The 25,386-nt window shown below is 33.4% G+C and overlaps 2 protein-coding genes across 2 annotated transcripts; both read right to left on the reverse strand.

The window, feature by feature from the left end:
• Positions 1-15,294: 15,294 nt before the first annotated feature.
• Positions 15,295-17,603, reverse strand: LOC146927486 (peroxidase 17-like). The gene is made up of 3 exons (XM_085700734.1): positions 17,336-17,603; positions 16,852-17,043; positions 15,295-16,047 (listed from the first exon to the last, which is right to left on the reverse strand). The coding sequence occupies exons 1-3, from the start codon at positions 17,552-17,554 to the stop codon at positions 15,424-15,426; spliced, it is 1,035 nt and encodes a 344-aa protein (XP_085556860.1). The 5' UTR covers positions 17,555-17,603; the 3' UTR covers positions 15,295-15,423.
• Positions 17,604-20,357: 2,754 nt separating this feature from the next.
• Positions 20,358-23,371, reverse strand: LOC146927487 (uncharacterized). The gene is made up of 2 exons (XM_085707085.1): positions 23,368-23,371; positions 20,358-21,244 (listed from the first exon to the last, which is right to left on the reverse strand). Exons 1-2 carry the CDS (start codon positions 23,369-23,371, stop codon positions 20,358-20,360), a joined length of 891 nt encoding a protein of 296 aa, XP_085563211.1.
• Positions 23,372-25,386: the final 2,015 nt, after the last annotated feature.

Here is a 25,386-nt window from a genome sequence, read left to right on the forward strand (position 1 = left end):
ATACATATATATATATATATATATATATATATATATATATGTATATATATATATATATGTATATATATGTGTGTGTATATATATATATATATATATATATATATATATATATATATATTCTTTGCATTATACATTTTAGACAAAATTACATAATTCTTGATAAATACACTTCCGTTATTTTTTTCTTCTTCTGATTTAATCATTTTTATTATAAAATATCAACATCGTTATCAGTTTTCATCAAATAAATCAAAATCTAAAAAAATATTTGTCAAAAATCCATAAAACTCATAAAAAAAACTCAAATCTACAAACATACATTAAAAATGTCCTCAGAAGTATCTAAGAGGACAATTAACAATCATTGTCAAAGGGATAACAAAGTAACACTCCAAAACTGTCTTCAGAAGTATTTTAGGGGACAATTAACAATCGTTGCCAAAAAGATAGCAGAGTAACACTCCAAAAACGTCCCCAAAAGTATTCTAGGGGACGTTTTCCAAAGGTTGCAAAAAAATTTCTGGCAACAGTCAGAAAACGTTGCCATAGCGACTTTTAGGCAACAATTATTACATGTTGCCTAAAAAAGTGTTGCCAGAGACAACAAATGGTGTAGTGGGGTATTATTGATAAACCAATAATTAATGTTGCATTGAAACTTGAAAATGACAAGTAAAGTGAAACAAAATTATTCTCCAAAATGGACAAGTATTATAAAACGGAGGGAGTATTATTTAAAAGAAAGAGAGATGTTATTTTACCAAATTATCATAATCAACTATTGGTTTGTTTTTCATTAATGAAAAAAATAATACTTTGCAAGTATTCTATATAGTATTAATTGAAGGGTACAATTGAAAAGAAAAAGTTGTTATTGCATTGGAAACTAAAAATAACATTCGGTTTAAAACAATTTTTTTTTCTAAAACCCCACTCATTTTGAAACAAAGGGGGTACCACTAAAAAGATATTTCACCCTATTATTTTTGGATTTTTTTTTTTGACAAACCCTATTATTTTTGTATTCTCGTTATTATACTGATATAGTACATTTTATTTATTTACATTGATATAATCATATAACATTGACGGTAATTATATTTTATTTTTCAAAAGAAGTAACATTTTTTTTTAATTTAAGTGGGGGTGAATCTTAGTCTTAATTTTTTTTAGGCTCATATGTTTTGGAGGTCCGACTTGGTTGAGCACTTTGCACTCCCCAAGGTCAGGCCTGAATCTTGCATAGGATAGGTTAGAAAAACCCATATTAATATTTGATGAATGCCTTCAAACTAATATGCTTTAATGATCTATGCTTTTATGCTTTCAAACTAATATGCTTTGATGAATGCCTAAAATGATCAAGATGTTAGCATAGTTGTTAGATGTGAGTTTTTTTTTTTGGTACATATGCTTAAAAAAGAAAAAGAAAGGAAAAAGAAGCTTAGCCCCGAGGATAAAGAACCCTCAAGGAGTCACTTAAAAGAAAGGAATTCAAGTCTTCTGGAGGAGAGTCCCAAATCTTGAACTTGTCATCGTTGGCAGCACCCAATTTAGCCAAAAAAATCTGCACAAGCATTCCCTTCTCTGAGAGAGTGGCTTAACTGCACCTCCCAATCCATTCTCAATAAATCCTGAACACAAGCAATGACAGAAGCATAACAATGGTACTTGTTAACCGGCTTAGAAACAATATCAATAATAGTTTTCGAGTCTGAATAGCAACAAACTTGATTGCAACCCATATTATCAGCAAGCTTCAGACCAAAAAACAATGCCATAAGTTCCGCATAAGTATTATTGGCAATACCCAGAAAACCGCTGAACCCAGTTACCCAACTGCCATCCCCTTTTCTAATTAAACCACCAGCTCCAGCTCTATCGTCACCAAGGCAGCTACCATCCACGTTTAGAACAAAACAATCCTCTCTTGTTGGATGCCAGGACACCCATCTAATGTCTATTGGCGAAATATTACTATTTCGAAAACAAACTTCCATAATAGAGGCAAGTTTTCTTGTTTTTGCAAGGACTTGAAACAAAGAGATTGTTTCCTTTCCCATACAAACAATATTACGAGCTCTCCAATTCCACCAAAGCCCTGCTAAGTACAGACACATAGACGGGCCAGTGGAGTTAGTTCGAATCCAATCCTGCAGATTCAAATTTGAGAAGAAGTTGATGTCCATAAATCCAAGACCATGCCACACTTTTTTAGAAGTTGAGCAATCTCTAAGACAGTGAAAAATAGTTTCCTCATAAAGCAAACACCTGGAACAACAAACAGATTGGGACATGTTTCTCTTGTGAAGCATATATAAGGTAGGAATAGATTGGTGGCAAACACACCAAATGAAGAATTTTATTTTTTCAGGAGCTTTAAGTTTCCAAATCCACATCCAAGAACTCTGGTGATGATTGGGGGTTATTCTTTTATCTAACAACCATTTATAGCCATCTGCTGCAGTGTAGTTGCCATCAATATTTTCTTTCCAAATAAAACGATCAGCAACAGAGTCATTTAAAACCATATCAAAACTTTTTATAGTATCACTTAGATGAGGCTGAAAAGAAGTGTATAATTGATTTAGCTGCCAACCATCAGCAGAATAGACATCTTTGATTTTAATACGGGTGTCCCGAATAGCTACATAATCAACCTGATGACAAAGAGGATTATTACCTAGCCAAGGAGCATACCAAAATAAAGAGTTGTCGTCACCAATACGATAACAATAGCCACCTTTAAGAACCTCTTTAGATTTGAAAATAGAATTCCAGACAGGGGATCCATATGTTCGCCTACAATTCAGGAAGGATTGATTATGCAGGTACTTGCTTTGAATCAATTGAACCCACGGTTTACTAGAATTATGTTGAATGTCCCAAACAAGTTTGCCCAACATTGCTGTGTTTGCTTCCCTTGTTAGTCTTACACCGAGACCTCCATGCTTCTTTGATTGAGTAATTTGTTGCCAACCTACGAGGTGAATACCTTTATTAGAGTTGCCCTGCCAAATAAACTTATGCGTAAGCTGATCAATTTGAGAGCAAATTGCAGATGGGAGCCAACTAATCTGCATGTAGTAGGTTGGAATTGAGTTGATCACCGAGGTAGCTAAAGTCAATCTTCCAGGTTTGTTGAGAAGTTTATTCTTTCAAAAGGCCAACCTAGCATTTAATTTATCAATGATGAAATTAAAATCCTCCTTTTTAACTCTGCCAGTTATCATTGGGAAACCAAGATATTTTTCCAAGGAAGGAGTACTACGGATGGATGACAAGTTGGTTATCTGAACAACTTTGCTTCTTGGGACTCCAACAGAAAAAAGAGCCCGTGATTTGGAACAGTTAATTTTCAGACCTGAAGCACTGCTGAACTTGTTGAAAATGTCAGCTATAAGTCTACCTTGATCACAAGTAGCCTTGGAAAAAAGGAGTACATCGTCTGCAAAAAAGAGGTGGGAGAATCTTGGTCCATTTTTAGACACTTGGACAGGTTTCCAATAATTGTTTTGAACAGCCTCAGAAATAGTAAGAGAGAGTTTCTCCATGCACAACACAAAAAGGTAAGGGGAAAGGGGGTCCCCTTGCCTGAGCCCTCTTGTAGGAGAAAGGTTTGGGAGTCTCTTCCCATTCCAAATTAAAGATAACGTAGAGGATGAAACACAATGCATGATCAATTTGACGGTGATGTTTGGAAAACCAAAATCTTTCAAGCAAGTTTCAAGAAAATTCCAGTTCACATTGTCATAAGCCTTCTCTAAATCAATCTTGTAGGCAACATCCCCTTTTTTCTTTTTGGATTTATGCATAGAATGTATGATTTCTTGCAAGACAATAGCATTATCACAAGTTCCTCGACCTGGAAGGAAGCCACTTTGGTAAGGCCCAATAATGTTGTCTAGCATAGGCCTCAATCGATTCACCAAAACTTTGGTAATCAGCTTGTAAACGGTATTGCATAAGCTAATAGGCCTAAAATCCTTGAAATGTTTAGGGCACTCTACAGGGCAATAAGCGTCTCAGACACAGAGGGGTTGAAATAACCTGTATTGAAAGCTTGAATGACAAGACGAGAAATATCTTCACCAATAATATGCCAATATTGTTTAAAGAAGACACCTTGAAAGCCATCAGGTCCAGGTGATTTAAAGGGATGCATATTGTTTAGAGCTTGCAAAACTTCATCTCTAGTAACTTGTTGAGTTAAGCTGGACACATTCTCGGCACTGAGTTGAGGAATATTGCGAGTTTAAGTTCATATATATTCTTCAATTTTATTATTTACTTATAAAGAAGTGTGTTAGGTATATTCATTGTAAATTATGTTATTAACTTGGAATGTATGAAATGAATAATGTGTTTTGGACAAAGTCGACATTTATGGTCTTATTCCAGGTGAATGGTAAACATAAGACTTGTCTATGCAATTCACTTTTGAATCATGCATCATTAATCACTTCTTTTAAAATAGATTGATTCACTAGAAACCTGAGGAACCATTGTTTGCATTCAATCAATTATGTATGGTAAGTTTGGGGTTGTGATGATGGAGCATCATATGATATTTTAGGCTATGTTTTTAGTTCTTTTCTTTCCATTTGAAGGAAAATAAGAGATCATTTAGAGGAGTTGTCCATGGTTTGAGGAACATTTTGTATTGTTTTCATTCGAGTCATTGTAATTCACTTTTATTCTAAATCATACAACATCATAGGTGTTTTGAGTCTTTCTTGTGTGAAATTATGTAAATCGGCAAAACAAGACATCATGTGAATGATCGAGGATATGAAGAATAAAGAACTATGGTTTTTAGAAGGCATTTGAAGACAACACAAGTTGGGGAGATTCATTCCAAGCTTCAAGTCATTTCAAGAAAGAAGAACGCTAGATAAAAGGACAAAACTGCAAAATTCGCATTGGCGCTACTGGCCCATGCACACGTGCACATGAGGCAGCCTTGGATATTGCCCCATTCGCCCCTATGTGTCATCCCAAGTTCCCTGCACATGGCAGCGGGCATAAAGTATTGTTTGCTTGTTTTCCAAGTTGATTTGGTGGGGAATAAAAACTCAGTTTTTTTCTCTTAACCCGTAAGTATTTATGCACTATAAATAGAGACCCTTGCACACTATTTTATTCATTCATAAAGAAAGGGTCAAGCATCAAAGCTTCAAGGAAGAGGATCTCTCTCCTCCGCTTGTCCTCTCTATGGTATGTTTTTCTATTGTTTTGTAATGACGTTTGTTGTCATGTGCAACTAAACCTCTGTTGACTAGGGTTCCAGGATAAACCTCTTCTTATTTGTTGGATTCAATTTATATAAAAAAAAAATTATTCATTTTATGATTCAAGTGTCTGATATAATATGTATATGTTTGTTTCTAATACTTTTTCAAACCAACGATGAAACTGATCTCTATGTGGATTATAGGATTGACAACCCTACTTCCATCCAAATAAGACATGAGTAAATTGGTTAGTTTCTTACTTAAATTCTTTAGGGTTTTAACTCAATCTTAAGGAAACGCAGCAATTATAATTGATTAAATTGCGGCAATATGAAACTAAAACTTCCACTGCTTTATCATGGGGTCATGTTCTACTTTCTTAAATCAAAATACAGATCATAAACTAATAATTAACCGCTTTAATCCCAACAAAGACAAAATGGGGGATTCAAGGATTTTCTAGTCGTCGTTACGCTTCTGAATCAAACCAACCTAATCTCGCATTGGGCAGGATAATTAAAACCTTGCAACCACTTTATCTTTTATGTTTTATTTACTTCTAATAAATTTTGATAATTTTTAATTTGAACGACAATACCTGTTGAGAAGATAACTTACTACTTCATTACTTGTGTTCCATTTGGTGCACTTGCCAAAATTTGTCATCAGAAAACATACTGGAAAATAAGTCGTGGATTCCGGGAAATTCAAAGGAACCAGTGAAATGATTCCCCTCCTTATAGAATCAATGACCTGGAGGAGACTAGAATGATGAAGGATCAATGAAAGTGTTTGTGCAAGATGATTTCCGATCTGATGGAGATGTGCTCTATTACGGTAAAGGATATTGTTTGATGGCTGGAGTGAGAGAGACGAGGAAAAAAGTTGGTGGGAAAGTGGTAAAATGTGTCTTCGTTTGATTGTGGCACTAAGTCGTGATTATATAGCCAGACACCCAGCGCAAGGTATGGGTGGCCGTTTTTTGAACACACACAATCCAACAATTCATATATTTGAAAATTGGAATACAAAAAAAGAAGTTTATTTAAAAAAGTTTTGTAAGACTTGCGTATCTTATTAATTGGGATGAGATGCTTCATATATTAAAATTAGCCATTACTCGATACATTTATTTTGCTATAAAGATTGAAAATTAGAATATGGTCTTATCAATTCAAAGTCTTTGAATACTAGCATGTAATTTATATTGATTGCTCACTATTCTTCATCATCTTATCTTCAAAAAGGACATGAACTGGACGAGCATTGACAACTCTGCAATTCTTCCTTACGTCACCAGGCCGACCGGATTGCAAGTCACCCATTTTCAACATTCCTTCATGTCGGATTTCTGAGAATTTGGAGAATTGGAATGAAAAAGAGCCATAAGGCTTTGATTGAGAAAGATTACAGAGAATTATTTGATCAAAAGATATTGAGAGTACAATAGTTGAGACTTATTTATAGAACTAACTCCTAACTAACTTGCTTGCTCTCCAAGCTATCTAGATAACTTGCTCTCCAAGTTATCTTCTCACTATATTCTAATAGTCCCCCTCAAACTCAAAGTGAGAATTTTACCAATTTGAGTTTGAAATACAAGGAAAGTACAATGATTATTCATACTAGATTAACTAAGCAAACTAGGGGTAAACTAAGTAAAATAAAACTGGTAGAAAATGATAAGCAAGCCCATAATGTAGTCCAACAAAGTGATCAGGCCCATGTCCAAATGAGGACTCCCAGTTCTAAGGAGAAGAATCTGGACACACCAGTTTTCTTCCTTGGAGTATTGTAACTGCTGAAGCGTGCTGCAAAAATAGCTGGTACCAAACATGCTTTCCAATAAGCGCTTTTCCAAAAATACTTCTCCAACTCGCTTTTGTAAGGAAAGACTCTGAACATAACCAGAACAGATTATACCAAACCAGTTCTTCAAAAAAAAAAACACTTTTGCAGAATCTGATTCAAAACAACTTCTTCAATCAGCCACTCAATAAGTGCCTTTGCAAAGCAACTTATTTCGAAACGCGCTTCTGGAATGCACTTTCTTCAAACAGAAAAGCTTGTAGTAAATGTGATTCCAAACATGTAAAACTCAAAACGTGATTCTTGAAATAGAGGAAAATTGCAATTACGGAAGCAATTTGCAATTTATGGAAGCAATTTGCAATTTATGATAGCAATTTTGCAATTTATGGAAGCAACAAGATGCAAAATTACGGAAGAAGAAGAAGGAAACGAGATTCTGTAATGGCGTGTATTGATTTGAATGAAGACAGAACTTTCTTGCCTCGATCCACCACAACCGGAAACGAATTTGACGGAGAATTGCGAAAACAGAGAAAACTGAACACGAACCAACACTTCCACCGGGATCGAAAATCAATGGAGAATAACCATCACCTCAGGTGAACCAAGGCGGTGCTGAAATTACAATTCTGAAAATGTTAACAAACTTCATGAAAAGATTGATTAGAACCTTGGAGAAATTATCACCGCGGAATTGATTTGCGATGACGAAACTGAAAACAGCGGAAGGATCTCGAAAACTCTGTGGTTCTTGATCTTCCGTAACAATCTTTGTTGAATTCGCTACAGATTCAAATACGAAATCGAACAAATTAGAAGAATCACTTGCATTCAATACTGATGATGCAGAAACAGGATCGTTCGCATACGATACTGATGATACAGAAACATGATCATTCAAAACACATGAGATTTCACCAATCTTGATGCTGCAACCTTCAATCAGTGGTGCAACAGATTCGATCGGCTTGATAGGAACAATTTCTGAATTAAAACTGCCAAAATTGAAAAAAAACAGCTTCTGATGATAAAACTGCAGATTCTTGCGGTGGTTTCCGAAGTGGCGGTAATGGCGAAAAATTCTTTTCAACCTTTGATATCTTCCATAGATGACAAAAAATGGAGTATGTCATTAGAAACGATGGAGGATCGAAAAGAACGGTAAAAATTTCCGATGTGGCAGTGGAAGAAAAAAATATCTCGAAGATCGCAATCGAGGCGAACGGTATCGCTCTGATACCATGTTGGATGTCTGAGAATTTGGAGAATTGGAATGAAAAAGAGCCATAAGGCTTTGATTGAGAAAGATTACAGAGAATTATTTGATCAAAAGATATTGAGAGTACAATAGTTGAGACTTATTAATAGAACTAACTCCTAACTAACTTGCTTGCTCTACAAGCTATCTAGATAACTTGCTCTCCAAGTTATCTTCTCACTATATTCTAATACTTCAACAAATGCTTTAATAAATGACCTCACAAAACCCTTTGTCTGAGGGAATGTGAAAAGTGTTCGATCAGAGTTGAGAAATCCTTTTCCAGCAACCAAATCCTTGAAATATTGGTTATCGAAAACGACAGGAGTTGAATCAAGATTCAATGTTTTATTTTGATCAACATCTAGTGGACATTGCTTGTCAAGCTCCGCTTTAAGTATTATTTTTGGTCAGAGATTGAATTGGGCCGCAAGAAAATTGCGAAAATCAAAATTTGGTTTACCTAAGGATATTTAACCATTTGGTTTTGTAAAAAAAAAAGACAAATGGAAATATGCAACAAAGAGAACATACATTAACAAAGCAATCATGAAATTGAAAGCGCAAAATAGAGGCAAGACGTCTTGGTTCTTTCATTAGAGTCTTTCTCATAACATCTCTGACAATGGTTTCAGCTTGTGGACACGTTTTTGTGTAAAACCGTAGTCGAAGATCTCATGTTGATGATGTTACTAAGATTATGTTTAAGGTGAAGACCAGAAACAGAAACATGGTGATGATGGGTTGGTTGTTGGGTATTTCAAACATGGTCCTTTTTGTTTTGTTTTGAACTATGTACACCCTCCGGTCACAAATATAACCAAAAATCCATATTTTAGATTCATTCAATAAATAATGCATGTTGTCTACAATAAAGATTATATACATCATTTAATGCATGAATCTAAAACATGGATTTTTGCTTATATTTGTGACCGGAGGGTTTATGTGTTTTTGTGGGGAGAGGATCCTCTGTCAATGGAGGATCCAGTGGAATCCCAACCATTGATTTGGCTGACCTAGGTTCATTGAAAAACATAAAAGATCAATTGAATGGTCATGATTGAAACTGGACAGCCTGCATTGGTATTCTCACAGGAGAGGATCTTTGCCCGTTTTTGTGTGTGGAAAGAGGAGACAGAGAAGTGAACTACAAGGGTACGTAGTCGTAGATTTTGTGATATTTATAAAGAATAATGTAGGTAGCTATGTAGTCGTAACTATGAATTATATAATAATTAATTATTTTTGACTAATATTTGTTGTATAATTGGTCATTTTCTTAGTCTAAAGAAGAAGAAAAACTGCTAGTAAATTGTAATGGACTACCATTTGTCATAATGAAGGTAAGAGACAATTTGCAACTTTTGAGAAAGAATAAATTGGTGCATAAATTTGTAGCAAAAAATAAGTGCATAAATTATCACACTCACTTCTTCAAGATGAATTTTTTATTTTAAAGGAATTCAAGATAAACTTTTATTAGCGAATAAATTAGCCATTGCTATAAGATGTTAAATATTAAGTTGATGAACTTTATGCTTAAAAAATAAATTGATGAATTCCATATAGTTTAGGAATGAGCTGAATCAATTAGGCATGACATGATTTTTTATTGTGGGTTTTGTAGGGAATACGAAGGAGAGTACTTTTATGGTGTTAATTTGTCGAAAAACGTTTTGTTGTGGTCAAGATCTAACAATGTTAGCGGCGGTTTGAAAGCTCAAAAAATATCTCAAATTAAAAAAAATAAATTTATGATGAGATAGAGAAGGAAGAGAGAATGAATATTATGTATTTCGTTTGAGAAAGGATGGTTGGAAGCACCACGTTAGGTGGCCGGAAAGAGTGGCCGGAAAAAAAAAGGAAGAGTAAGGGGCGGTAGTTATGAAAGAAGGAAGAGGAAGAAAGAATTGGGAGGAAAAGAAAGAAGAGAGAATAGATACTCTCTGACTCACGTGCCTCTCCCTTTTTTCTTTCTTTTTTTATTTTTTTAATTCAAAATATACATGCGTGGCAATTTTAATATTTTTTAATTAAAAATTTACACATGTGGCATATGCCATTCAGCGTTGACCAGGTCAAAATTGAGGTTTTGCAAAAGGGGCTAGACATGAGGGGTCACTTTTGCCATTTTTTTTAATAGGGGGCCAAAATTACAACTTTTGCAAACTTAGGAGGCAAAAAGTACGTTTTAGCCTAATTTAAATTATACGAAACTCATCAATGAAATTTTTAGCAATTCCTCAACAAAAAAAATCAATGAATTTTGTTACTTTAGGAATGAGTTGATAAAAAATATATTTAACCTTCCTTCAAAAAAAAATATTTAACCTTAGTTTAAACGATTCATTATTAAATTAGGGTTTAATATTTTTTTATCCCTACATTTAGGGATCCTCCGACATTAAATGTTTTTAAAATCCCTACCTCTTACTTGGAACGATTTCTATATGATTTAACTCAAACTTTACTTTGTTTTGAATGGAAGTTAAATGGTTTGATAAAGAATTACATCCGATTGGTAAAACATTTTAGGAAGAGTCTTTATGGAAAGGTTTTCATGTCCATAATTTGAAGGAAATTTTTTAAATGACCAACACAATTTAAACTATACTTTCTTGTGTTTCCACCACCCTCGCCTCTTGTACTCTGCCAAATAACTCCACTATGACATAAAGAAATACTCTTCCGTTTCAAATTATATGTCGCTTTGGAAGAAAAATTATTATAAATTATATGTCGATTTACAATATCAATGAAGCATTAACTTTACTTTTCCTATTATATTTTTGACTGTTTATTACTCTCTCTGCTTTCCATTCTTTCTTTTATCTTTCACATATCATTTATTAAGAACAATTTTATAAAACAACTCATAATATCTCTTTTCCACAAAAAATTAACTACATTTCTTAATACACGTGAAATGTAATGTCTTTGAGATTATGAATATTTTAAAAAGGTTCTAGAGTGACAAATTTTACTCATATTAGTCCTTTTGACATCATGACCAACTCGACAGTTGAATAGAGTCAGAGACCTTGTTGAAATATTCATAATATCATATACCTATTTGAGTGTATCCTACAAAGTTAGGAACTAATTGTGGTTTACTCAAGAAACAATGTTGTTGCAAAGTTGAATGAGTGAAAGGTAACCTCTCAATAACACAAACACTTGCGCATCTTCCTTTATGAACAACAAATAATTAATCTCTGACTTTTTCCCCAAACTCAGAACACATCATATCATCAAGAGCAATATCAATGTCATAACAATATTTTCTCAAAAGCTGCATACAAAATCAATTAACAAAATTGGAAAACATATAACAGTGAACAATGAATTAGGGGTAGGAACGATTTGAAAAATTGAAGTTTATACAGACCTTATCACGAACCCAGCTGCCGGCGACACAGAGCTGAGTTTGGAGTTGAAAGTGACGGAGAGTTTCACGGAGCTTATTGAAGATTTTTTCCTCGACTTCGGTGAGTTCGATGGTATCGCGAATGTGGTGCTGCGTCGACATTGGTGTGCATGATGATGATGATGATAACAACTTTGAAAGAATTGTGCAAAGCCAAGGTACATGTTTATTGCTTTTCTTGAATGATAAATTGAATGTGAAACTTGTACATTGCACAAAGTCATTCCATGCATTGCTCCACAATAACGCTTTCTGATTTTGTAACACTTGAACCAAACCTAAATGTGAGGAAGCTTTCCATGTTTTAATATATGCAAAGGTGACCGATAGTTATTTGTTTTAACTCGGTCGCTTGCAGTTACTTTGAAATGTATGAAAGCATAAAAAGGATCAAGACATATTTTTGATTTTGAGTACTACTACTACTAGACCAAATATAGCATACCATGTGAGTAGAGAGTATTTTAATAACCCCTCTGTTCCACGATGAAAGAATCTCCATCGGTTCTATACTGCCATATTCGCTAGGCAAGCCTTGTGCGCCTAGCGAACTTGCATTGTTTTCCAAATTAAGTTCAAAACTGATGCATCAAGCAGATTTTGATATTTTTCTTGAACATGGAACCATGAACCTTCATCTTTGAATTTAAATTATGTCCCTTGTCTTAGGATAGAGGAGCACTCATTTAAATTATATAGTTTTGTTCAAGTAGGAAAGAGAAAGGAGGGTTACATGTAGGTCAAGCAACATGATGAATTTTTAAAATACTATCTTGACAACAATTAGAATAATAAAAGGAAAAAGGAAATAGAACATTGAAAAAGAAATGAAAAAGAAAATAAAAGAAAATAAGTTGTCATAGATAGTTTATTACATATATTTATATCATAAAGGGATTTTAAAATAGGAGATTTGTTGTAAATAGTTTTATTTCTTGTAAAATATTAAATGTGTGAATGCCCCTATATAACAAAAACCATTTTGGTTCAAATGCTCATACAAATGACACTTCTTTTGTAACCAAGCCCATACAACCCTCAGACGACCTTAGTGATCTATGCTTTAATGTTTTCAAACTGATATGCTTATATCAATGCCTAACTTAATTAGGATGTTAGCATAATTTTTGTATGTGAGTTCAAGTCCGCGTATGTTCTTCAATTTTATTATTTACTTATAAAAAAGTGTGTTAGGTGTGATTCATTTTTAATTATGTTATTAACTTGGAATGTATGAATGAATAACGTGTTTTGGACAAAGTTCACATTCATGGTCTTATTCCAGGTTAATGGTAAACATAAGACTTGTTTGTACAAATAACTTTTGAATCATACATCATTAACCGTTTCTTTCAAAATACATTGATTCACTAGAAACCTGGTGAATCATTATCCTCCTTCAATCAATTATGCAGGGTAAATATATCTTTTTGAGGACTTTTGTTTGACGTCAACCAAAGCTCTGAGTTAGGGAGAGTTGATAAGTGTCAAATTACTGTATTTTCCATGGTATTTATCGACTTGTTTTGCAAGTAATGCAACAAAAAAAACCAATTTTATATAAATATTATTTATATATGTAAACTATGCCAGAAAGCTATTTCGTCTGTTTCCCATTTCTTTTTATAGGTTTTTGACATGACTACACCATTGTGGAGCAAAGTAAGGCAAGCACACGAGCGACGAACCAAACAGAGAATCACATGGACATCTGATGAAAAGGCCGATTCGCTAGGCGAGTTGAGCGAGGTGAAAGTGAGTCAATAGAGAGAGTTCTAGAAGGAAAAATTTAAGGTTGTTTGTTGGTCGCCTTGCAAACTAAGGCGGTTCTAGAAAATATCATAAGACAGCTGGTTTTTCCCTCCAAATAAGAAACATCGATTTGCTAGGCAAACCTTATCTTGCCTAGCAAACTTAACATTACAAAATCTCTATAAATAGAGGTGTAGGTTATTTAAGTGAGATTGAATCATTGTAAACTAAACCAATATATATATATATATATATATAGATAGATAGATAGAGAGAGAGAGAGAGAGAGAGAGAGAGAGAGAGAGAGAGAGAGAGGTCAAAGAGTATGAGTCACCATTGTAGGGGCTAGGAAGTTTGGAATCAAGCTTGGTCTCCAATATCTATCAACTATCTTACGTTAGTTATGCATATAATCGGTATCTAATCTCTCTTTTGTGTTGGTATCTAATCTAAATATCTAGGAATCCATGTAGTACTCTTAATCTGGCTGATTGTATATGATTTTTGTATTCAATGTAATCTTTAGTTTAAATTCGTACTTAATGTTTTGCCGGCGATGTAGTGTTCTACAATTGATCTTTTGATTTAGTTTGAGACTAGTCAGCCTGACTATCTAAAGGACATGGTATAAATTATGTATAGGTGTTATCACATTAGAGATAGTGGGTAGGTCTATATTTATGTATAACTATTTGCGCTTATGTCATTTGAAACAATTAGTTGTTTTACCACCGACTCATCAGAAGTCAGTTGGTTCAATAGATCTCGCATCGTTAATCGGAGATGGAGACGTATGCTAAGGGATAGGTGGAGTTATATCTGAGACAAAAAATATACAATCGATTAAGAGGAAACATATGAGTAATAGTGACTGAAATTCAATCTAAGCACATATCTATTATGTTTCAGTTTACTTTGATAAAACGTCAACAAAAAACTTTTACAAAACATGTTCATAAATTATGTCGCTACGAGCAAAAATCGAGCTAAGCGCGGTCTATGTGGATTCGATGTTTATTTTTGATAAAAAAACAACATACTTATTGTTATACACATAAATTGATTTGTGATTTATTAGCAATTCACATATTCACATGTTTGTGTATTTAATTTGTATACCTTTGCACAAAGTGGTCTAATATGATCATTGATTTATTTTATCAAATAAGCAAAACCCTAGTTGATTATCTAATAGTATGTTTGGAATGGAGTCAATTAATCCAAAATCACGTTGAGAAATCACGGCAAGGAAGAAGCTTATTTTATTAGCTTTAGATTTGTCACGGTGAAAGTGCATTGGGAAGTGGTTTTGGCTTTCCAAACGTGTTTCCAAACCCACTATAAATCAATTAGTATATTGGTTATTTGAATCGCTACTTATTTTTGAAATATTTGTTTTGTATTCATCTCATTGGTTTGTGTTGTACAATCCGTTCATTAGCGCATAGTTTCAAAAATGTTTTAAAATTGTGTTTCCGCTACGCTAAAATTAGTCAATATATTCAACCCTTTCTAGGTCATAAATAGTCATACTAACTAACAAGTGGTATCAGAGGCAGTTACGATCATGGACCTACCGGTTTATGTTAAAAGACCTTTTATAAATGGTAATATAAATAAAGAGGTTCATATCTCACAACCTCCCAATTTTGAAAACATTTAACTCCCATATTAGGTTTTCAAATTGAAACGAACTCTTTGCCGACTCAAACTACCTCCTAGAGCTTGGTATGAGATATATAGACCTTTTCTATTAGATAAGGAATAATGAAAAGAAAGCTATTTGGAAGCATGGCAACTACAAAAAATTTGAAAGACTTGTATATCTTATTAACCGGGATAAGATGTTTCATATACTAAAATTCGCGATGACGCGATACATTGAAAATTAAAACAGCGTCTTATTAATCCGGAGTCTTTGAATAAAAGCATGTAATTTATACTGATTGATCACTATTCTTTATCTTATCTTCAGACAGGATATGAGCAGGACGACGAGCATTGACAACTCTACAATTCTTCCTAACTTCACCAGGCTTATCAGACTGCAAGTCACCCAATTTCAACATTCCTTCAACAAATGCTTTGAAAAACTCACTTTGATCTTCGCTAAACAAACTCACAAACCCCTTTGTTTGAGGAAAAGTGAAAAGTGTTTGATCAGAGTTGAGAAATCCTCTTCCACCAACCAAGTCCTTGAAATATTGGTTATCGAAAATCACAGGAGTTGCATCAAGGTTTCCTGTCTTATTTTGATCAACATCTCGTGGACATAGCTTGTCAAGTTCTGCTCTAAATACTGGATCAATTGCAGGGTCAGGCTTTCCGCTACCGGATTGATTGTATAGCCGAAACATGATTGAAAAACAACGAGCTTTGCCGATAGAGTGTGATCCTGAGAGTGCTACAAGGTCTTTAACACTGAGGTTGTATTTTTGGAAGAGATTAATGAGAGCAGTGGCATTAGTTCTTGGACTTGGCATGATATTACTTGAGTTATCTTGACTTGCTGTTAAGCTGTCCAATCTTCCTAACCTCACTTCCCAATTAGGTCCTCCTGTCTGTAATGAAAATTAAAAAAAAAAAATGAGTAAATTTGAATATGCAGGTGCCGTGTGCATAACTCAGTTGGTAGGACAATGCATTATTATATGCAGGGGCCGGGGTTCGAACCCCGGACACCCCACTTATTCACCTTATAAGGTGAATTATATCCACTAGGCTACTTGACAAAAAAAAAAATTAAATACGCAGTATCAATAAGGATCCGGGCTGCATAGTAAACGATCTCATTAATTTGAGATCGGATGATTCAGATTACACAATAACAAAATAAGATTTAAAAGACATTTTTCTTTAATTCGAGATCAAATAGTTGAGATTAAAAACTATGCAACACAGTTTTTGCATCAAATCTATTTTCTTCTCGATAATGTGTCAAATTTATATGGACAATATTGGAAAAGGGAAAAATAATTTAACGAAAAAAGATAGCAAAATTACACTCTTGAGCACAAATTAGATCAAGACGGTAAATATTTTAGCATTGGAGAAACACACAAAAGATTGGTGATAATTTTGAAAACCTAAAATAGATTTATTTTATCACTTTCTGTGATAAACTAAAATAAATAATCTCAAATGTCAAATTAATAAATCAAATGTTAATATTATGTGCACATAAAATAAACAAATTAAAATACCAATTATTGATTTTCCGGAAGAGTCATATTTATTTATTTTTCAAATCAAAAAGAGTAAATAAACAAACAATAAAAAAAAGTCAAATTCATTAGTAAAAAAAAAAAATTCATTTTCATAAATCATAAAAGAAAAAGAATTGAAAGATAGAGAGAAATACAAACCAATGCTACAGCATCTCTAGAAGCCATGATTATGATATCAGCACAAGAAACAACTCCAGGACAAGCCTTCTCTACAGCATCCTTAACCTCATCAACAACTTCAAATGATCTAAGTGAATTTATATTTGAAAGAGCCAATTTCTCTCCAAGCATAGTTGGTGTATCATCAAGCAACACAGAACCATCACACCCCTTCACAAATTAAACAACTCATTCAAACAAAGAAAAATAATTTTATAAATAAAAAATAAATATATTCTAATTCCTTTCATTATTTTATTTAAAAAAATAATAATAGGGCGCTTTACATATTATTTTTAATCTCTGACTAAATTTTTTTATTGCAATTATGTGACAATATTTGTTGTGATTAAAAAGATATACATAAATCTTTCCCTCAAAAAAAAGATATACATAAATCTAAAAAACAACTGATTGAAAAGATAGAATTTTGATGGTAAGAAAGAGTAAAGAGAGAACATACATTAACAAAGCAATCATGAAATTGAAATCTCATAACTGATGCAACACTTCTTGGTTCTTTTTTAAGAGCATTTCTCATAACATCTCTGACAATTGTTTCAGCTTGTGGACATGTTTTTGAGTAATACCCTTGTCGAAGATCCGCGGATGTTACCATGATTATGTTTATGATGAAGATCAGAAACATAAACATGGTACTTTTAGTTTTGTTTTGAACCATGTTTGTGTGAGTGGAAAGAAGAGACAAGTAGATTTTGTAACTCCCCACTTTGATTCAGTGGATATTTATAATGGTAGAAGAAGAAAAAGAGAGTGAGTGGCTCGTAACTTTATGGCATATAGTAATAAAAACAAAAAAAATTGAGGGGTATGGAATATACTCCCTCCGTTTCAAAATGAGTGTCGTTTTAGGTGTTTACACACATATTAAGAAATGCAATGATTAAAAGAAGGAGAATGATTATTTTACCAAATTATCCTTATTAACTATTGGTTAGTTTTAAAAGCAATACTTTGGAAGTAGTGTGTAGAGTATTAATTGGAGGGTACAATTGAAAAGAAAAAGTTATTATTGCATTGGAAACTGAAAGTGACATTCATTTTGAAACAATTTTTTTGGCTAAAACGACACTCATTTTGAAACGGAGGGAGTAATAATTTTGTTGACTAAAATGTGTCATAATAATTGCTTATTTTCTTAGTCAAAATATAATAATAAATAATTGGTTACTCCCTATGTTTCTTTTTAGTTTTCCTTCTAAGGTTACATGTATCTGCCAATTATAACATTAAATTATTTCTTTTGATATACTAAGTTGTTTATGGATGTGTTTGATCTGCTACTCCTGCGTTTCAAGATACATATCGTAATTTTACAATGTGCACCATTCACATAACTTACTTTGACTATATTTTTTAACTATTATATAAATATAAATATGTTAGCATGTAAGATGTTGTTTGATTTGTCCCAATGAATATTTTTAAAATATCAAATTTTTATAATTTTTTATTATATATAATTAATGATATTAATGGTCAAAGTTGTGTATTGGCATGTGTGCAGTGGTTGACTGTGACATGTATTTTGAAATGGAAGGAGTAAACAATAAGCATTGAACAGAAGTAGAACAACACAAGACAGAAAATCACAACTTCATGCAAAATAGAACAGGACAAACTTTTATGTTATTGAATAATATTTTATCTTATTCGATTTTTTGTGGACAAAATGTTATTTTGGATAACTCGTAGGTGGTACACATAATTGTGATGTGGTTTAGTGAAAGACAAGAACTTCAGTGTTTGTCCTATCTCATGCCTTCAGTCTGTCATGTTCTTGAACCAATTTTACAAATCAAACGATGTATAACTAAAGTTGTCATGTTTTGTCGTTTATTTTTTAGCAGATCAAATGTATCCTATATTAATTTTTTTAAAGGGTCATTTAATGTCTATTTGGTCTAAGGATAGAGTTAAATACGTAATTCTATTTTTTTAAAAAAATAATTCTATTATATATTTTAGATAAGTCAGATGAGTTTATAATTTATTTCATAATTAAATGACAAAAATACCTTCACAAGAAAATTATATTTAATTTGTTAATGATTTAAATTAATAATCATTTTTTAACCATTTAATAATTGTTTTATTTTGAAAGATTCTAATGTCAATAAATTATAATTACTATTTTTAATTTATAATATATTTTTAAGAATAATTATATTCAATTTTTAATTTGTTAATTATTTAAATTAATATTCATATTGATAATGTATTTTTTAATAATAAATTAATTTGTGAATAATTTTACCAATTATATTCTATCAAAATAAAAGTTTACCGATTATATTCTCTAGTTATCATAATTATTGGAGTATTGTATTGATCAAATCATTAATTGGACTACATGTCTGAACTGGGTATAATCCGATGATACAATCGCATAATTTGGTTTCTATAATAAAATTGTATATAGATATTAAACCGGATTGAATCGAATGACTGAATCTTTAAAAAGAATTTTAAAAAATCATGACTCCTCTCCTAAAACATGTTAAATTTTAGACAAATTATAGTGATAATTTCACAAATTTATTCTTCAAAATTAAATTCTAAACATTGTCATCACACAATAAAATAGTATAATTCCAAATAACTTTTCAACCAAGTCTAATTAAAAAGCCAAACACATTTCTATTGATTTTTTTTTGTATATGCAAGTTGTATATTTTGCTCATAAATAATCAATATTTGTAAGAGTGTTATTCTTCTCACTTCTCAAAAAAAAAAAAAATCAATTGTCGTTATAGTAGAAGAGTGGATTGAATCTTTGGCTCAAAGTCTCACAGATTATACTATAGAGAAAATAGGTGGTGATTATGATGAGTATCATTCATAACAAGCCCCAATAATTATCATGTTCTTGAAATTCGGGGGTAAGTTAGTCTTCTGTCGTAAATGTTCTAAAACAACTTTCTGAGACTAAAACAATTTAAGCTTGAAATGGAAAGGCTATATAAGTAACGCAAAGTTTAAAATTGAAAAGAATAATGAGGAGTAACAACAATTAAAGCAAGTAATTGTTTCTGACGGGAAATCTTAACTTATTGGAAAGGGAAATTGCAGAGAAATAAAATAATAGGTTGCCTCGCATTCAACGCGTGTTTTATGTCTCGAACCTAACAGATATGTATATGTTGTGCCTAGGAGGCCCAAACCTTCAGGCTCCTTGTTTCCATCCCACTCAACCTGATCATAGTCCTCAGTTGTAAGGTTCTCCATTTCTTAAGTACTTTCCTTCAGTGCATAATCCTTGGTAACTTCCGACTTATGTTTCAATTGTGGGAGCCTAAAGATTTCATACTCTCGTCCACTCTGTATCAATATCTCTCCTCGATCCACATCTATCAGGGCCCTGGCTATCGCCAATGACATCCTCCCCAACAATACAGGTGCAAAACAATATTCTTTCATATCCATTACCACAAAATCCACCTGGAAAGAGAATTTGCTTACCCTTAGCAGTACATTTTCTCGAAAAGATTCTTGTCATTGTGCTTTAACCCATTTCTTTTAATGTAACAGTTGTACCATCTTACAAACAGGCTCATCTCCTCTTCATTTATTGAATCTTCATTGGATTCATCTTCATTTTGAACCGAAGAGGTAGAGACGGATGAGGTGGTGTTTAAAGCAATGGACTTCATTTCCTTCTTCTTAAAGTCTTCCTCACTTGACTTGAAACGGTTGATCTCATGCTCATGTTCCTTTAACTTGCCAAAGAGTGTGATCATACTAAGAGCTTTGAGATTTTGTGCTTCTTTGATAGCGGTAACTTTGGGCTGCCATTCCCTTGTCATACATCTCAAAATTTTGTTAGTGCAATCTTGGCTTGAAATGTCCTTACCAAGGTTTTGAAACTTGTTGACAATATGAGTGAATCTCATTTGCATGGAGGAGATGGATTCACCATCCTCCATGCGAAAAAGCTCATATTGTTGCACAAGGGTATTAATTTTTGATTGTTTAACATCATCGGTTCCTTCATGAAGGGTTTCCAATGCATCCCACATAGCCTTAGCGGTCTTACAATGAGAGACATAATGATAATCATTTACTCCAAGGGAGGAAATGAGAATGTTTTGCGCCTTCAAATCATATTGTACCTTCCTTTTTTCATCGTCATTCCAATCGGCTTTAGGCTTATCTAGGACTACACCGTATTCGCCATCGGCGGCAATTTGCGGCTGAAACCGCCCATTGACAACGTCGTCCCAAACGTCCATGTCCACCGATTGGATATGAACGCTCATGCATTCTTTCCAATAGTCGTAATTTTCTCCGTCGAAAATAGGTGCTCTATTATACGCCCCCTTGGGCTCCTTATTCACCGTATGAATAAACTCTTCCGGTAGTTAGTCGTTGAAGAAGAGACCAACCTCTATGATACCACTTGTTGGTCGATATGGCCAATAAGGTTGCACGCTAAAAGGGGGTGAATAATCAAAACAATAAGCAAAAAGATAAAACTATGTGCTAATAAGATTCAATATATAATTGAGAGATTCACAATACAAATTTTATAACAATCAAAACTTAATGTTTCTTGAACAATTTGCAAAACTTAGACGATTTCAAAACCAAACCTATATGAAAAATATACCAAGCTATAAATCAAACACAATGCATATTGAATTGAGGAATTGAATAGAAATTGAAACCAATTGATCTAAGCTAATTGCTAAAACCTAATTCAACGAATTAGGTTAATTTTCAAGGAAAAACAACTTAGATCAATACAAGTTTCTACCCTAACAATTATTCAATTAACACATGCAACAATTAAAAGTAAAGAGGTTAAGGAAGAGAGATAACACCTATATTTTTATAGTAGTTTGCTCTTTCTCGTCCTCGCTAGAGCTACGTCTACTATTCTTGGTGAAAAACACCTCCACCAAGGTCATCCACTAATAGTAACAACGTTGAATACAAATGTGATTACAAGAGTTCCTTGAAATTAACTAGTTTTTCAACCCCTATGTAAACACTCTCCCAAACTTCAAATAACCTTTGAATTTGGTGCTCCTTGAATCTTCGAATCCTTGATTACCTGTGCACCCCTTTGAACTCTTCACTCAAGTCTTCGATGCTACGTCCGGTAAACGAATCCCCTTCGATTGCAAGAACGGTTAGAAAGACCCTCCCCCCCAAGACCTTTGGAGTTTGAATGAGATTATTCACTTCATTTTGGAACCTTGATTAAGACCAACCAATTTCATTGAGAGAACCAACTTACAATCCCTATAAGCACCCTTTCAAATCAATGTGACTCAATGTACAAAGTGACTCTAAGAAAAAGTGTTTAATCTTGAAGAATTGATGAACAATTAATTTTTGAGACCTAGAGAGAATAGATGCAAATGATTCAATGATTTGGGAGTTATGTGAGAGTTAGTATATATAGTAAATGAGTGTAGGTGCAAATTTTCGTCCAAAACCAACTATTTGAATCAATTCACTAAAATCATGAATCGATTCAAACAGCTGAAATACAAGTTAGAAGAATAATGAAGATTGATGCGATTCAGACAAAAACTGAGTCGATTCAAATTTCCCAGGATGAAGATTGATACGATTCAGATTTAAAAGGAATCGATTCAATGCAAGTCATAAAGTTTTATGATACGATTCAAATTTGAATGACACGTTTCAAGAGTGAATCGATTGAAGATGTATTGAGTCAATTCACATAAAGTCAAAGAGCTTGTGTGATACGATTCAGATAGCTGTGAATCGATTCACCTGTGTAGAATGAAAATTTTGAAAGCATATGTGAAGTTTTGACACACATGGAAAAGAAACATTATACCACATATCACTAAGGTGCTTTTAACAATTTCTAAGTCTAAATTACCAAAAGAGAAACAATATGCTAGGACTTAAAGGCTTGCAATTAAAACATCATCAAAATGACGGCTGTCAAAACAAGCTTCACAAAGGTTTGACTTCCTAGTGTTCCTAAAGGTTCTCTCATCTATGAATCTTATAAGTACATAACACACTCTCCCTCTTGGTAGTTCTGCAAACGGGCAGCCCTATCATAGTCTACCTTACCAAGGTGCAAGAAGAATGGAGTTATTGGGCTGATTTAAGTCGTGAAGTAAGTTGTTTCCTTAATTACTAACTAATTAGTACCTGATTTCAGCATATAGTATCAATATTAGGTATGTCGCCTCCCTAAGTACTTCCTATCAGGGCACGCTCGCTTTCGGTTTGTTTCGCTAGTTACTAATTAATTACTTCCTGGGTAGACATATATAAATATCATATATGAATATCGATATTAGGCCATGTATCTACCTAAGTGCCTAAATCAAGGTTATGCTTCAGAGAACACAAATCTTACGCACTACAGTAAAACTAAATAGCAAACAGAAAATAACTGAATAAAAGACTTTAAATTAAATAATTATCCATCAAACAAAATAGAGGTTCATCTTAGAACCCTAGCCAAAAAGATTCAGTTACCCATGGTAACTAAAAACAATTATAAAAGAAATAAAACATACCCTAGATAAACCTTGAGTGAGGAGAGAGACTCTTCCATTGAAGCTCGTAGTGTTTGCCTTCCTCTTGAACTGCTTCGTTATGAATGAGAAATTGTGAATGAGGAATGCGATATTTATAGGGAGGGTGTCCACCTGAACTTGGCTAAAATCGTGGGCTTTTTGCACCAAAAAGTCACAAAACAACGCCTTGGCCCGCAAGGAATAGGCGCCATGCGCCTAGAACCATGCGCCAGGCGCATGTGAGTAGAGGTTCAAGCTCCAGGCACCTACTTTCATGTGCCAGGCTCCCCAGTGAAAATTCATGGGCGCCTGACGCACCTGATAGATCTCTGGCAAGTGCACCAAATACTATCGAAGTAGTAAAAATATCGATCCCACGAGGACTGTTTTTAACTTCAATAATTCAATTTCGTTATAAAAGTAGGATGTATAAAAGTTTATTTTGTTTTGCCACTAGGCAGTAGATTTGGTTTGATTTTAAGAAATCAAATAAAATAGTAAAGATTTGATTAAGAAAATAGGAGAGAGATGAGATCAGGTCTTCGAATCCTCTATGTTTCCCCTAATTGGTTACTGCACCTATTATTACTAATGATTCTCTAGTTTCACGATAGTTAACAAATTAGCCCTAATCAATCCCTTGAGTTAGGACCCTCTTTTTAAACTACAGCCCCTAATTCCTTAGGTGGTCTAATAATCATCAAAGGTTCAAGCACGTTAACCTAATATCACTAACAAACGATTATCCATTCCTAGACTAACCATGTTTATTAGAACAATTCAATTAGGTCTAAGTCGAAAGCTATGGTCAGTAGTCATTCGATCTCACAAAATCATGTTTATATTTGATCAGGATATAAAAAGCAGTAAGAACAATTGAATTGAATGAAAACTAGAATATCATTAATAAGTAATAGAGTTTCACAGCAACATATGATCAATTAGGGTTACATAGGTTCATCTCCGACCTAATCTCTAAGAGATTTAGCTACTCATAATTGAGTTTACAAATAGCATAATCAATGAAAGAATTAAAACATACATAAACTGGGTTAGAGATGATGAAATCCTCTCCGCTGCAGCCTTCTGGGTGTTAAAATCGCACTTTCGTTCTCCAAAATCGTAACCCTTGTTCTTCAGATTGAGTGCAGTATTTATAGAAGTCATGGGCCTGACCCATCAAAATCGCGCCGCGCCTTGTTAATTGGCGTGCCGCGATTTCCCCTTTACAGGAAGTGTGTATTTTTGCTTCAAAAATCGCAGCACGGCTTGAAATTGGCGTGGCGCGATTTCCTTCGAACAGACTTCAAATTTTAAGCTTTTTGCACTCCAGAACAGTATAAATTGCATGAGAACTCTATCAAAATGTCACAATAAGTCCCTAATATTACGTAATGACAGAATGTCATCAGCACCATTCTGTGCGCCTGGGCGCATATGAGTGCCTCAAGTTCTGAAAATGCATGTTTCTTCGCCTTTTGGGTGTTTGCTTCTACGTAAGATGTCTTGGAACTTGGGAACATAATCCCTCCCTCTATAACGTCTTCTGAGACCTCTTGAAGCTTCATTCTTCATCTTCCCATGGACTTCACAAATCTTCATATGTCTTGCTTTGCCGATATGCATGATTTCTTCGTGAATTTACAACAAAACATCCTAAAATTGCTATGTTTCGGGAAGAATAGAATTAAACACTCAAACATAGAAAACATTACAAATGTCCCAAAATTATAAGCAAAAAACCAAAAAAACATTCAAATAATCAAAAACAAATTTCACAAAAAAAGATTTCTTTTTCTAAAAAAAAACGTTGATTTTCAATCAAGTGATTTTCCATTTTGATTTTCTTAAAAAAAAACTTTAATCCACTTTAATCATATTTAAACCTTTCTTAAAATAAAATAAATAAACAAATTTCCTCTTTGCCATTTGGCTTTTTATTTTTAAAACCTTTTCAAAAATAATTAAAAAAACAAAA

Source organism: Medicago sativa, chromosome 4, assembly GCF_051527215.1.
Source record: "Medicago sativa cultivar Bolivia chromosome 4, Bolivia_mono, whole genome shotgun sequence".
Lineage (NCBI taxonomy): Eukaryota > Viridiplantae > Streptophyta > Magnoliopsida > Fabales > Fabaceae > Medicago > Medicago sativa.